Raw genomic sequence first — 15,277 nt, 5'->3', positions numbered from 1 at the left:
GTCTTAATGATTTTTCAATGACAGCGCCGTCCGGCGATATTAAAACTATCCTAACTCCTGATCCTCTCTGGTTGGCCGCGCCATCCACGTAGACCTTCCAATGCACGGTCTCCCCGGCCGAAATTGCACCAATCAGTTTTCCACCCAGGTCCTTCTTCTCGGTCATCATTTCTATAGAAGGCTCAGCAAACTCTGCTACCAAGTCTGCGAGGACCTGCCCTTTGACGGAGAGTCTGGGCATATATTTAATATCAAAAGCCCCCAGAAGAGCACTCCACATGGCGATCCTTCCTGTGTAGTCAGCACTTCGAAGCACGGCTCGAAGTGGAAGCTGGGTCAGAACAATGACCGTATGCGCCTGAAAGTAATGAGGAAGCTTCCGGGTTGCATGCACTATTGCCAGAATTGCCTTTTCTAAAGGTAGGTATCGCACCTCGGCCTCATGTAGTGATTTGCTCACATAGTACACCGGTCGCTGCACCCCAGGCTTACGGCGTGGGGAGCTACGGCGATGTAGGCAAACAGCACCTCGTCTGCCTCCGGACTGGACATGATGGGTGGTCGGGACAGGTAGTCCTTAAGCTGCTGGAAAGCCTGAACGCAATCCTCCGACCATTTAAACTCTTTCCACTTGTTTATCAGGAGGTAAAAAGGCCGACATCGATCTGCCGATCGTGATATGAACCGGCTTAATGCCGCAATCATGCCAGTGAGCTTCTGCACCTCCTTCGGGTTCCGAGGAGTCTGTAGACTTTTAATGGCTTTGATTTGGTCAGGACTTACTTCTATTCCTCTATGGGTGACCATGTACCCTAGGAATTTCCCAGACCCGACCCCGAATGAACATTTGGAGGCATTCAGCCGCAACCGGTGCTCCCTTAAGATAGCGAAGACTGTTCCAAGGTCCTGCACGTGCTCGGACACCCTTTTACTCTTCACAACCATATCGTCTATATACACCTCAATGATCTTGCCCAGTTGTGGCTCGAACATCCGAGTCATCATCCTTTGATAGGTTGAGCCCGCGTTCTTTAGCCCGAATGGCATCACCTTATAATGGTAATTTCCGATGGGCGTCATGAAAGCCGTTTTCTCTTGGTCCTCTAGTGCAAGGGGTATCTGATGATAGCCCTGGAAGGCGTCCAGGAAGCTCATTCGAGGGTGGCCCACGGTTGCATCCACCAACCGATCGATTTTGGGTAGAGGGAATGGGTTCTTGGGGCACGCCTTGTTCAGGTCCGTGAAGTCCACGCAGACCCTCCACTTCCCCGTCTTCTTCCTTACCACCACTGTATTCGCCAACCATTCAGGATAAAAGACCTCTTTGATAGCCCCTGCTCTTTTCAACTTGGCCACCTCGTCTCTTACGGCACTAGCGTGTTCTTTTGAAGGGCGCCAGGGTGGTTGCTTCCTCGGAGTGGAAGAGGGGTTGACGTTCAGGTGGTGGCAGATGAGGTTGGGATCAACTCCAGGGGCATCGTAGGCGTCCCAAGCAAATACATCGACATTTTCTCTGAGAAATCTGACCAGTTCCTCCTTTTCCTGAGAGGGCAATTCAGAGCCAACCTGAAAGAACTTCTCCGGGTCGTTGCTGACAGCAACCTTATCCAAACCTTCACACCTTATCTCCTCGGCCAGCCCCTCGTCTTGCTCTGCCGAGAAGGCTGGTTGCTATAAGCTCTTTGGGGCCGAGGTCTCGACCAAGGGCCGATGTAAAATGGCGGCAACCACACACTTCCTGGCCACGGCCTGATCTCCTCGGATCTCTTCCACTCGTCCTCTGGATGGGTATTTCACTTTCTGGTGAAGTGTGGAGGTCACGGCCTCTAGGCTGTGGATCCATGGCCTTGCAACTATCGCGGTGTAGGGTGAATAAGCGTCGACCACGATGAAATTCACCTCCACCACCTCCGCCCCAGTCTGTACGGACAGTCGGATTTGCCCTTTTAGTGTAACGAGCTTCCCCTCGAAGCTGAGGAGGGGGGAGTCATAAGCTGTCAAATCTTCCGGCTTCAAATTCAGCCCCTTGTATAGGTCGGGGTACATTATCTCCACCGCACTTCCAGAGTCTACTAATACCCTTTTCACATCGAAACCCCCAATCCGCAAGGTGACCACCAAGGCGTCATCATGAGGTTGAATTGTTCCTCTCTTATCCTCATCCGAGATTCCCAGTATCAAAGAGCTTCCCTTTTTTATCCTTTTGGGCTCCCTTTGCCTGCCCTCGGAGGGAAGGCGGTCCACGGCTAATACCCTGGGGATGGGTGGCCCAGTTCTTCCTGGTGCAGCAAGGATGACATGTATCGTCCCGGTGGGGGGTCTTAAAGACACGTCCCTTCGAGGTTCTTGTGTCGCTTGGCCGGGATGGCCGCTCGATGGGTGCAGCAGGTGACGTAGCTTTCCTTCTCGGACCAATTGATCCAGGTGATTCCACAAATTCCTGCAATCCTCAGTAGTATGCCCGTGGTCCTGATGATATTGGCAATACAAGTTCTGATTACGATTGGCAGGGTTTCCAGCCATCTTTCCCGGCCATCTGAAATAGGGTTCATCCCTTACTTTCTCCAGTACTTGTTGTACCGGTTCTCTGAATATGGCATTCACTGTTTGCGGGCTGCTCTGCCCAGCCTGTCGCGGAAAATCTCTCCTCGGCTGACCAGGATTGTGACGTTCCGTCTTGAAATCATTTGCTTTAAGGGGGATAACCTTCTCCTTCCCCTTCCCTTGCAGCTGATCCTCCTCTACCCTTTTGTACTTGTCGATCCTATCCATTAACTGTTGGACGTCAGTAACTGGTTTTCCGGTGAGGGATTTCCTCAAGCCATGCCAGGTAGGGAGGCCGCTTTTGAACGTGCTGATAGCAACATTATCATGGTCGTCGTCTAAATCGTTATACACCTCCCAATACCTATCCGAGTATGCTTTCAGAGTTTCCCCTTCGTGCATGGACAAGGACAGTAGCGAACTGAGCGGTCGAGGGACTCTGGTGTTTGTAATAAAACGGGAGCAAAAAGCTTGAGTGAGCTGCTTGTAGGAGCCTACGGAGTTTGTCCTCAGGCTGTTGAACCACCTCATTGCCATCGATCCCAAGCTGGATGGGAAGATCTTGCACATTAGGGCTTCGTTTTGCGAATAGATCGCCATTTTCTGGTTGAACTGACTCACGTGCTCTACCGGGTCTGTTCTGCCGGTATAGATGACGAATACCGGTTGGTTGAAGTGTCTTGGCAGCTTAGCCCCTTCGATTTTACTCGTGAAGGGTGACCTTGAGACCTGATCCAACGCCTTCTTCATGGCGTCGCTCCCCGAACCTTTGCTGGATGGGCTCTCATACTTCCGTACTGGGCGTGGTTCCTTTACGTAAGAAAAAGTCTCGCTTGGGGGGGTCCTTGACCTTCGTCTGTAACTCATGTCCTCCGCATTAGAAGACTCGCCTGAGTCAGAGGGAGATCGTCTTCGCTGTACACGTCGTAGCTTCCTTTTTAGGTCATCTATCTCTCGCTGCATGGCCTGGTGACTATTTCGCCTCTGAGACACGTGGCTTCCTATCTCAGTGTGACTCTGACTCGTCCGGGTGGTATGCACACTCCCCTCACGATTCCCCCTGCCGCTTGGGTTGGTTGGGTTATTTTGCCTCTGGGACTCGGCGGGTCATGTCCGTTGGGAGGTAGCTTGGTGAGGATCTTCCTGGTGTGGATCTAGTTCTTCCATGCTCGACCATTGCACTAGCTGATGCCCTAGCTCTTCCCACAGACGGCGCCAATTGTGGTTACACGATTTTCCTGACCCAACTTATGTTGATTAGGCCCTGGCCCAAAGCGCAACCCACAATAATTATTTGTAGAGGATGGGTCAAAGAACTTGGCCTCAGTGAGCTTGTTCGGTCTAATACATGGACATTATGGTTTGCAAAAAGAAAGTAGAAAACACCAGAATGGATCTTTCTCAAGTCTGATTTTATTTCTTTTTTTGTTCCTGATACAGTTCTCCCGTCCCCTCTCTTTGAGGGACTCCACTACATTATATATTTCTCTCCTTTTCATCTCAACCTTACACCTGTTAATCATCCAAGCATCCACTTGAGCACCTGTCCCATCAGACGCCCTCATCAGACCCTTTGTGAGTTGCAGAGGCCAAGGCGGTACTGTTCAGGAGTTTTTTCCTCATTAATGCGGCCAAGAGGGTGGTTGGGGCGCAATTAATGTGGTGGTAGCCTTCCGTGAGATATTTTGGATTTAATTCATTTTATATGTTGGGAAGGTGAGCTGAAATGGCTGGGGCAAGTTCCTCGTCTGGGCTTCGTGATGTCCGAGGAGGAGTTACTCCTCGGACAGGTTTCCTTGGCGCTTTTGGGGTTGAATAGCGCGTTATCTGAGGCTTCTCTTTGGACAGGACGCTCCTCGGACGGGCCTGAGTTTGGAATGGCCCATCATTTTTGGGCCGGGCCCCACAGTAAACATTATCGTTTAAATGTTCTTTTTACTATTAAAATTTTGAATGAAAACATTATGCATTATTTAAAGGATCTTATTGTTTGATTAGTATTACTTAAAAGAAGCTTAAATGAATTCATGTACTAATAGATTTGGACAAAATAATTAAATTAACTCATTTAATTATATACTAATAGATTTTACAATTGAAATGGACTGAATGGATTGAAGAAAACCAAAATGGACCAAAATGATATGCTGATATGGCTCAACAGGAGTATAACAACATTAATAAATACTACACTTTAACTTTTATATATTACATAAATTTCTTTAAAACACAAATAAAATATGCTAAGCATGGTGGTAAAAGTATACATTTATTTCATTTGCTTTCTTTTTCTTCTGCAAACTACCAAATACACTTCAAAATATATCTATATATCTCGTTGCTTTCCATTCTATTCTGTATAACCCATGCAATGTATTCCATTCCTCTATCAATTTCTATAGATATTATATAGGTTCTTCTCAATTTCAGGATGAATGCTTGCGAGGAAATGGAATGAAACCATTCATTTCTTTAAAAGCACCTCCGAAATGAGAGGGAGTGGTTTTTCTCCATCTAAACAGGCTGTAAAGGAATGGAAAGAATAAATAAATTAGAAAGGAATGGATGGAATGAAAAAGATTTGTGAGCTCTTTCTCTTAGTACTTATTGCAGTTTATAAATAAAAGAAATATATAATTCTATTTATATCATCATCTTTTATATGTAATATATCCGATAACAATAATTTAGAATTTTCATCCACTTTTGATTAAATATTTTTTTATAATCTATTCCTCTAAAATCCATTCAAACCAATAATTATCTTATTTATCCGTAATATCTCTCTCATAACATATGGACTTTACATTTGTCATTGATATATTACATATATGATATATCAAAGATATGAGATACCTTCTCTATCTAAACAAGAAAGGATGTGAGTCCATTCTTTCCCTGCCATTCATTTTCATCCTAAAGAATGGTCAAAACACATAAACACCCTATCAACCACTCTCAACAACATCTTAAGCCAAAGCAAATTCTAGTTGCAGACCCCCAAAAAAAAAAAAAAGTATTTTCCATCCCAAGCCCAATGTATTGTTTGACAAGTAAACTTTGATTGATTCTTACCAAAAAAACAAAAACAGAGGGAGGTAACAATTTAACATTATTAACCAGTGCTTCCCCAATGGAAGCATGGGGAGGAGTTAATAAGAGGTTATGGGTTGGGGTGGTTGGGGGAAATATTTATATATATATATAAAAAAATGTGGCAGAGATTGGGAGTGACAGCTAATAAGAGCTGAGGAATGCACGTGCAAGGAAGCTGAGTGAGTCTTATCAAATCATTGTAATGCAAAATGGCCTGTTGTCTGCTGAGACACAATACGATATTGACTATTGAGTGCTTTGAGGTGTCACCAACTGTCTCGTTTAACACTGTCTCTGTGAGTGAGCCCTCCTCTCTCCTTCCTCCATTCTCCCTTCTCTTCTTTTGTGTGTGGCCCAACTTCATGTGCTCCCACCACCCTCACCCTATCACATACTTGTGGCTCCCCTCCTCCTTGAACAATTATCTACTATTGTCAGTTCGTTTTTTTTTTTTTTTTTTAACAATGATTGGATTTGGGGTGACTTATCTATTATAATTGGTACACGTAAAAATGATGTTAGATGTTAATGATCGGAACCTCAAGAAAGTATCTGGGTGATAGACTTATTGGTTTGGAACATGATGTAAACCTAAATGTCTCAGTTTAATCTTCCGCGCTATTGGTTTATAAGGTTATTGAGGTGTCTTATGGGATCAAAGAGTTTTAATAATTATAAACTAGTAGTAGGAATGTATCGGATTTATTTAAGTTACTTCAACCTCAAGTATAATCCATTTTAAGTTAATTTACAAATTATATCCTCCAATTTTAACATGTTTTGAATTTATTCTTTTAATATATTTTTTTTTTCATTTCATTCCTTCCATTTTAATATGTTTTCAATTTAATTCTTCTTCAACCAATTTTTCATTGGTTTTAATATTTTTTGAGAATCTTTATTTATATATATATATATATAATTAAAAAAAGGGTAGCAAGAAGCCACCATAGTAGCTTTCCTACATGACGTTCCTTTAATAGCATCTTACTCATTGGGTTTGAGACTACAAATAGATACTAGTGGGTCAGTTGTTATCCCAGCCTCATAAAAGCACTAGCGGACATTGACTAGAGGCATGAGGTTTTTTCCAAGCGGTTTCCATTGTAGAATTCTTGAGACCTCTACCTCAAACCACTTGAGATTAAATCCAATGACCATTAAACCACCACTCTCAATGGTGCGGGTTGGTAGTTGTCTTTAAAAAAAAATATATATATATATATATATATATATATATATATATATATTTTTTAGATTTGTTATTTACTTCAAATGAGTCTCAAGCACACACCCTCGTGAACTTGAACTTACCCGATAACTAGCTAAATAAGCTTCTCCTTTTGCCTCATCTTAATTTCATTTAAATTTTAATATATAAGTCAATAACTGTACTTCTATTCAATAAAATAATAAACTTTTATATTTTTTTGAGAATCAAATAATAACCTAAATAAACTAAGGTATGGTTTTTTTTTTTTTTGATAAAGATCCGGTTAATGTATGCCCTTAATTAGGGCACACATTAATCATCATTTTATGAAATTTTTTCTAGAAAATTGAAAAAATTATCAAAAAATTAATCAATTTTTCACTTTCCTATAAAAAAATTCTTTAAAATGGTTTATTAACATATGTCTTAAGAGCATACGTTACTAAAACTCAAATAAACCAAGGAAAATATTGAGTCCCTTCAAAACATTATCTTAAATACCAACCTAGGTACCCATTTTTTTATACAGATGATAGCATTGATTCTAAAATTGAACTATTGCATGATCTGATGATAATCAGGGAGTGTCAGTAGAAATGTTAATTATTTAAGTGCTTTACAGTCAATGTAATGTTTTGAATGAACTAATGTTGACCCTAACTCCAAATTCTCGGGGGTTGTTCGGTATATAATTTTAAACACATGTTTTCAATTTTCAAACAACATTACACGTATTTTCACATACTTTTTCACCTAAACGTATTTTCCAAAAATATGAAAACTGTTATTTAAATACACGTACCAAATGAGCCCTTGGTCATCATAATAAATTTTGTGCTCACAATAATGAAGGTGTATTACTGTATTTAGCTAAATCCTATAATTTCCTAAGATGTTTTTTACAAGATAGAAAGCATTTATATGTTTAAAAAACCCAAAAAATAATGACATAAAAATATCAACTGTTTCTCTTCTCAGTCCCTCTCCTTGTCTGCAAAACTGTTCAGTCAAGATAAATGATGTGTCCTGATGAGGAACTCTTTCTCCTTCAAACAACTGAGTACAGCACAAACTGTCTTCAGGGGATGAATCCATGCGCTGGCTTTCAATCATGTCTGAGCAAATATAAACTCAGCAATGAACCCACCAGCAAAAAAGAGGAACCTCACACAAGTATATCCTCCACGCTACACTTTCTCAATCTCACAAACTATTCTTGTATTTACACACTGAAAGAGACTTTCGACAATAGTGAGTTTGGACTTTATCGTTTTCAATTAATGTCTCTTTCCAACCTCAACAGCCCCTTTACATTTGAGCCAAGACCTCACAATTTTGTACTCATATTAACTCACTCATTTCAAGACAATTGAAAAGAATGGAAAACCAGATATAAGGTTCTTATTGTATTTAAAAATATCTTACATAGAAAGCATAAGCCTTTCATATGTATGAGTTATTCATGCATATATTGTAGACCTATGTACATGTGAGAGTGATGTTGCATACATAACTATTGTTGGAGAATATGAAAAATGATACTTCCAAATAATGGTATAAAGTAATTATATAACGTGGCGAGTGATAGAGATTGAAGCACATATCAAGTCATTCTCTTGAGACAATTTGTACCCTCTTAGTAAGATTATTGATGAGGAAAGGATAATGGCATGCCATTCCTAAGATACAACAAGCTTAACCAAACGTTATACACCTTGCAAATTTATACAAACTTATAAGGTAGAAGTTGCGCAAAATATAGCAACTCTAACAAGTATAAGGATGTAAGAAATGAGGTAGTTGTGGAAAGAAGTTCAGCAAGAAATCTTGCTTGGTGAAAAGAGTTCTCACAAGTGAGTTATTCATAAGCAAATATAAATCATTTATCTCACTTTTTGTGTTCTACTTTATGTTTTACCAATATGTCTAATTTTTTTCTTCTTAATATAGAATGGAGAATAAAAATAGATAATTGGTCTTTTAATACTAAATTCAATAAGAGTTAACAACAAAACAAATGGCTGGAGGTTAACTTTAACATACTTTAATTTGAAATTAGGGGTTCAATCATGCATTTGATAATTCAATGGGTTAAGTGTAATTAATGTGATAGTTCAAGGCATGGAAAAATATAATTTTTCCAAACAAAATTCATTTTATGAAACTTTAGTGTTAGCTATGCACTATAGCTTGCAATTGCAAGTATTTTTTTTTTAATAGTTTGTTGATCAAATTTTAGCTTGATTACCCCCAAAAGTTATTGGGTACTCCGGTAGTAATGCTCTCCCCTCTCATATGAAACCCACCCCTCATGTGAGAGGGGGAGCATTACTCTCGGAGTACCAAATAAATTTCTTGACTACCCCAATGGTAATGCTCTAACTACATATTAAGTGGCAATAAATGCTTAGTTAAATAAATGAGATAGTAACTCCAAAAGTTGGCCTAGCAACTTCAAAGGCCTCATGAGATTTATGAGAATTTAAGTTTGAAAACTCTAGTCAATAACTTGGGGGCACTCTCCAAGGGATCATCCTTATAATTACTTGATGTATGTAGGATGCAAGGATTACACACACAGAAGGAAATAGGCAAGTGCTAGAAGAGTTGTGGACAATAAACACCCTTATAGCAAAAATGTAAATAAGAGAAAAAGTGAGTTATCACTCATTTAAATGTTGTATGACATCATTCTCATTCATTTTCATTCTCAAAAAAAAAAAATGTTGTATGACATCCTCTATCGTTGAGTTCAAAAAAAATAAAATAATAATAATAATAATGTTTTCAAAAAAAATAAAATAATAATAATAATAATAATGTTGTATGACATCCCATACAAGATTAACTTATAACACCTATTACTTAAGATACCTCCATTTATGGTAAAGGGTTATATTCCTTTTTGTATGTGACATAGATATCCATGTACTAGGAACTAAAGAGAGATCTACAAAAGTTGATTTCTTGATTTCTAAAAATAAACCCCAAATATCTCCATTTGGAGGCAAAGGGACATAATTTGAACGTCCCAACTATCGAGGGTCCTCTTCTAAGAATAAAGAATATATGTGGCTTCCATTCTATTTGCAATTCAAGATTCTTTCTTCCATCCCTCTACCTCTGCCAAACCCATCTCCTGCATCATGCAAACATGGTCAGAACACAGAGATACGCAATATTTATCCCCAATTCATTTGCAGGAAAACGGTAATAACCAGTTTAGACTTTGCGTAAAGGACACTGTTGTGTACGGATACAGGACATAGCTTATACTTTGTACAAAGTAAAGATTAAGTCAACATAAGTGGCTTACAGCGTAAACCATTGGAATAAGAAGAATGCAAAAGCCAAATAAAGCTGCTTATTTCTATGGATACAATGGCAAATTAAAAAGGAAAAAGGTAATGGCTTAGCTCACACGGCATCATTCACCAAAATGGTCCAAATGTGATCTCTAGCTGAGCTAGTTGCAAACATCATTTATATAATTAATTGACATGTTGGCTCATAATGATTCTCACTTCAAATCCTATCATCCCAATGCAACTTTAATCGCATTTTCTAGCAGATATTAACAATATGTAATATTTGTCGATTGTAGTAAAACTTTGTTTGGCCTAAGCCTCGATGACAAAAGACAATCATGAAACAGATTGGAATCCTATTTTATATTATTAGTTCAATATAAATAAAACCCCCACAATAGTCTCACTCACACAGTACCGACTTGAACATGGCAGTTACATATGCATGACAGTGGAACATATACATGGTTCTGAACTTAAAACCAATCTTCATCTGAATCTGAAGAAAGTGATATTATGGTCTATATTTTACAATATCTATAACTCCGTATCAGGAAAGTGGGATCGCACTATGCCGAAGAAGAGTAACCCATCCCTCATTGATTCATATCTTATCTTTTCCATCCCCGCCAACTTGTGGGGTCTTTAACTTCGTGAACTTCGAAATATCATCATTAATGATCAAGAACCATACTTTCTTAACTTAAGATAGAGAGAGACCATAGAACTTGCTAGAAAGATGTACATTTATATACTACTTTATAGTAGTAACTAGTAACTAATCATGTTATGCATGTTCGTACAGTTTCGTATCAAAGTGTGATACTATAAAGGACTGAATGGTACAACACAAAAATAAAAGCAGCACCTATCATTATTTATTGCACGCGCTTTGAAAAATAATATCATTGCTCATATATAGCTCATCAAATCATTTAATGCTCTAAAATATAATAGTTTTTTTTTTTTTTTTTAACTTTTTTCATTTCCACACTTATATATACCTTCATTTTCGTTTTATCTCCCCCACATTCTCTCTCTCGGTCTCCCTCACTCTATGAGAATAGAAATGAAGATTATGAAGGGGAAGCTTTTGAGGGCATGCATGAACAAGTGGAGAAAGATGGGGAGGAGTAGAGTTGGGCCTTGTGCTGCCTGTGAGTACTGCTGTCAATGGGCTTTGTGGCGTTCAACACATGAAGAGCATTCAATTCCAAAAGATGTCCCAAAGGGTCACTCAGTAGTGTATGTGGGTGAGAACTATAAGAGGTTTGTAATCAAAATCACCTTACTCAATCACCCACTCTTCAGGGCATTGCTGGATCAGGCTCAAGATGAATATGATTTCATTACTGACTCAAAACTCTGCATTCCTTGCGATGAAAACCTTTTCCTCAATGTCATTCGCTGCGCTAGCTCTCCAGACAATCGAAGGATTTCTCTTCGACTTTAAGAATTCATCAACAGGGAACTTGAGAGCAATTTGACTAATTCATGAGGCTGATGTTCTAATGACAATGCTGATATGTAGCCATTATAATGTTGTATACCATGTAGAATTGTAACATAAATATCCTCCAGCTCACTAATGTAATCCTTTATTTTGCGTTAGTGATATAATTTAGTTTTAAGAATTTTAAATTTAATTCTGCATGGGAATTCTTAATGTAAAATGTAACTGGGAGCAAGATAATACCCGTTGTTAGACATAGTAAATGTGTCTTTTTCTTTCTTTTCAATAGTTAGTAAACGAGACCAGAGCTGAAGTCTCGCAGCTGGTCCTCTGCAGATCAAGCCCCACTCACTGACATGACAACATTTTAAAACAGTGAAAGTCATGAATAGTTCCAAAAGTTTCAGTTCCATGTCAAAGAACATTTTGGAACTGAAGTTTAGGATTGATGGAAAAGAAGAGTGGGCTGCAATGCAACAAACTAGTCTAGCATGAGTTTCGAAAAACATGTTACTATAATGTAACTACTTTAAAGGTCCATAGCAAGCTACCGACACTGAAGTCGCTTGCTGGAAATCATGGGCAAGAACAAATTTTCAAGGTAACAACAGAGGTTTTTTCACCCTAAACCATAAAATTTTGTCCAGTATCACTAGCCTGTCCCCTCAAATTCAAGTTATTCACCCACATCTAATTCTGTGAAATCATGTACAGGACAAGATATGGTGCAAAAGAGAATACATGCTTGGAGTTGGACATCTTGGAAGAAGACAGTTCCAACCACAAGTTAAGAAATCTACCATTGTAGGCTAAGAGACTTCAAGTTACATCATGCACAGGTCAAAAGACATTTGCAACTAATTCTTATATTCTAGGAAAGAAAAATGCTCAGAAGAAAATCTGGCCAAGCAGGTAATGATTTAAGCAGAAAAGCTTTGGAGTTTCCTCTACATGGGGAAGCTTATAATAAAATGGCTGATGATTTAGCAAGTCATAGACACCATGAAATTCACTTTTGCTCCTTTACAAGTGAATGAGAGAAGTGAAGTTTAGTTTTCTTCTACCAAAAGCTTCAGATTTTACCTATCAAAAAAATGCTTTAGTTTTGCAAATTGGCTAACCCAAAGAAGACATTTGATCAACGAAGAATGAAATCTGTAGCACTAATTAAAGAATCCATGACACAACCAGAAAGAGACACAGTAAAGCAATAAAACAAATTATACTCATGTACTCCACGCTGTGTGCAGCCTATCAATCCCTCCTCTATATTTTACAGATTTCAAGTGAAAATTTACACAAGGGTGATGTCCTCAAAACCCCTTGCCTATTCCCATGATTGCAATTTACCCATTTAGGGTCCGTTTGGATTGAGCTTATTGTTGCTGAAAGTGAAAACTGAAAACTGAAAGTACTGTAGCAAAATAATTTTTAAATGTGTGAATTGTATTATGGGACCTATTTTTAATATTTTTAATGCGTGAACGGTACATGAACAGTATATGAGTAAACCCATGTGAGGTTACTGTTCACGTGCAGGAAAAAAAAAAAAAAAAAGGCAAAACGTGGAATTGAAAACGCAAGAATAAGCACTCCCCAAACGCTCATTTAATCAAAACGTTTTCCCGTGTAATCCCAAGCAGATTTTTTTTTTTTTTTTTTTTTTGTAAGCATAATCCCAAGCAGAATTTCCAAAGATGATAACTAAACAATTAAGTTAGCAGCAAAGAAACCCAATGTCAAATGAGACAGCCAAGATGCAATCAAAACAGTTACTTTTAGTTCCATGTGCATATCAAAGAACTGAATCAGAGGTAGAAAAGGTCGGATATCTTGTAAGCTTGTGAAGAAGAAAAACCATCAAATTTAAATTAGTTTCCAGTAGTGAGTAGAGAAGCTACAATACAAGATAAGAAAATTTTCCAAAAGAAAAATAATACAGGAATGATTTTGCTAGTATCAACTAGGTAACTAGTAACATCAACTTTTTTTATTACGACTAGTAACACCAACTAAAACTACCACTAAATTAGCTGGTTGGCTGGTAGTTATGTGCTGTAGATTCTTACACGTGTCTAATGTGGATGTACATGTGCGCATGTGTGCACAGTGAACAAAAAAGACATACAGAAACTATCTCATTCTTCCTATAACAATCAATATCCCTGGGATTATCCAAACTATATGCTCAGAACAATTACTGAGTTGCATACAGCCATTGCACAAAGTCATCATACATTGAAATCTTCAGTTGACCTTATTTTAGAAAAATACTTAAGCCATCCTGGTAGACTCACTGAAATGCTATCTAAACGTGATGAATTTATTTATCTATCAACAATTAGCTGTCATCACAAGCTGACTTGATAAACATATAGTATTTCCAAACATCCTTTTGTAATTTAGCAAGAGCATGCAGAGAAGTAAAGTTGAGTAACATTATGATGAAAAGGAAGAAGATTTCAGTGTAATAAGATTACCACAAAAACATATCCAAAGGTCTTCAGCCACAACCCAAACCCAATCAATGCAGTTGACAAAGCCCATGAACTGTAATATAATTTTTAAATTAATGGTTCCCCAGCTTCTCAAGCACTCATAGTTAAGAAATCAATTTCATCCACAAAGAAAAAAGAGATATATCTGCAAACTGATTGCTAAAGACAATGCAAATTTCTACACCCCGCAAGGCTCTCCATCAATAACCCATGGGTTTTAAAGGGAAAGGAAATCCTGACTAAACTAAATTCCATTTCGATCTCAGTTTCTTGGATAGGTAAATATAACTCAGAAGCCCATTCAGATTTGGCCCCATGACCCCTCACCCTTCACCCTTTTTATGATGTGGAGGAGATGCCATTTAGTCCAAAGACTTTAGGGTCTCAACTTTTCTAGAAGAAAATCTTAAAAACTGTAACCAGTTGAAGTGCAGGGCTACCCTTAGTATTCATTAATGTGGCATGTCACCTTAAAGGAAAGAAGCTCCTAAGGGATCCCAATTAACTTGTGCATGATCCAAGGAAAAAAAATGTTTTTTAACACTTCATCTGGCATGATCCTCTCCAAGAAGTAGCAACTAATCAGACACTGACTGAATAAATAAAACAGCTGCTTTGTAACTGCAACCCACTTGGCAGATAAACTGGTTCTCAGCATGCTGCCCAGCAAATTAGAGATGCTTCCTTCACTCTAGACCTGATCATGTGATATTGGAAGGGTAGGGAAATAAACAGATCTCCTGAGAGGTTGCCTTGCCAGTTATCTACTCACTAACATATATCCTGTCAGATCAACAGGATGATGGAAACCAAATTTTTTTTGATAAATAAAGGAAAAGGTTAGAGAGGGCATGAAGGAAACCAACCTCCACAACATTACGTCAAATAAGAAGCAAATTTTTTGCTTGCTTTACCAGAAAGACAGCTTAAGAACAAAAATAGCTATGCTTTCCTGAAAACAAGGTGTGAAATAAGGTTTCCCCATGTAAGACCCCAAAGAGAATTCCTTCAATATAACAAGGGACAGCATAGAGCTTAGTTCACTGGGAAGGACAGTGTATGGAACAACAAAGCCAGGATAGCTTGAAGCCTATCAACTGACTATAGATTCCAGCCCAGAACCACCTAGAAGATCACTCCCTCCATGCTCCAAGGGACTGCATGG

The 15,277-nt window shown here is 38.7% G+C and overlaps 1 protein-coding gene across 1 annotated transcript; it reads left to right on the top strand.

Annotated features, from left to right (window-relative positions):
* Positions 1-11,135: 11,135 nt before the first annotated feature.
* Positions 11,136-11,853, top strand: LOC126690792 (indole-3-acetic acid-induced protein ARG7). The gene has a single exon (XM_050385919.1). The coding sequence runs from the start codon at positions 11,219-11,221 to the stop codon at positions 11,612-11,614; it is 396 nt and encodes a 131-aa protein (XP_050241876.1). The 5' UTR covers positions 11,136-11,218; the 3' UTR covers positions 11,615-11,853.
* The last annotated feature ends 3,424 nt before the right edge of the window (positions 11,854-15,277 follow it).

This window comes from Quercus robur, chromosome 7 (genome assembly GCF_932294415.1).
Source record: "Quercus robur chromosome 7, dhQueRobu3.1, whole genome shotgun sequence".
Lineage (NCBI taxonomy): Eukaryota > Viridiplantae > Streptophyta > Magnoliopsida > Fagales > Fagaceae > Quercus > Quercus robur.
Note: the sequence above shows the minus strand (reverse complement) of the source record. Positions and strands in the feature narration are given on the sequence as shown.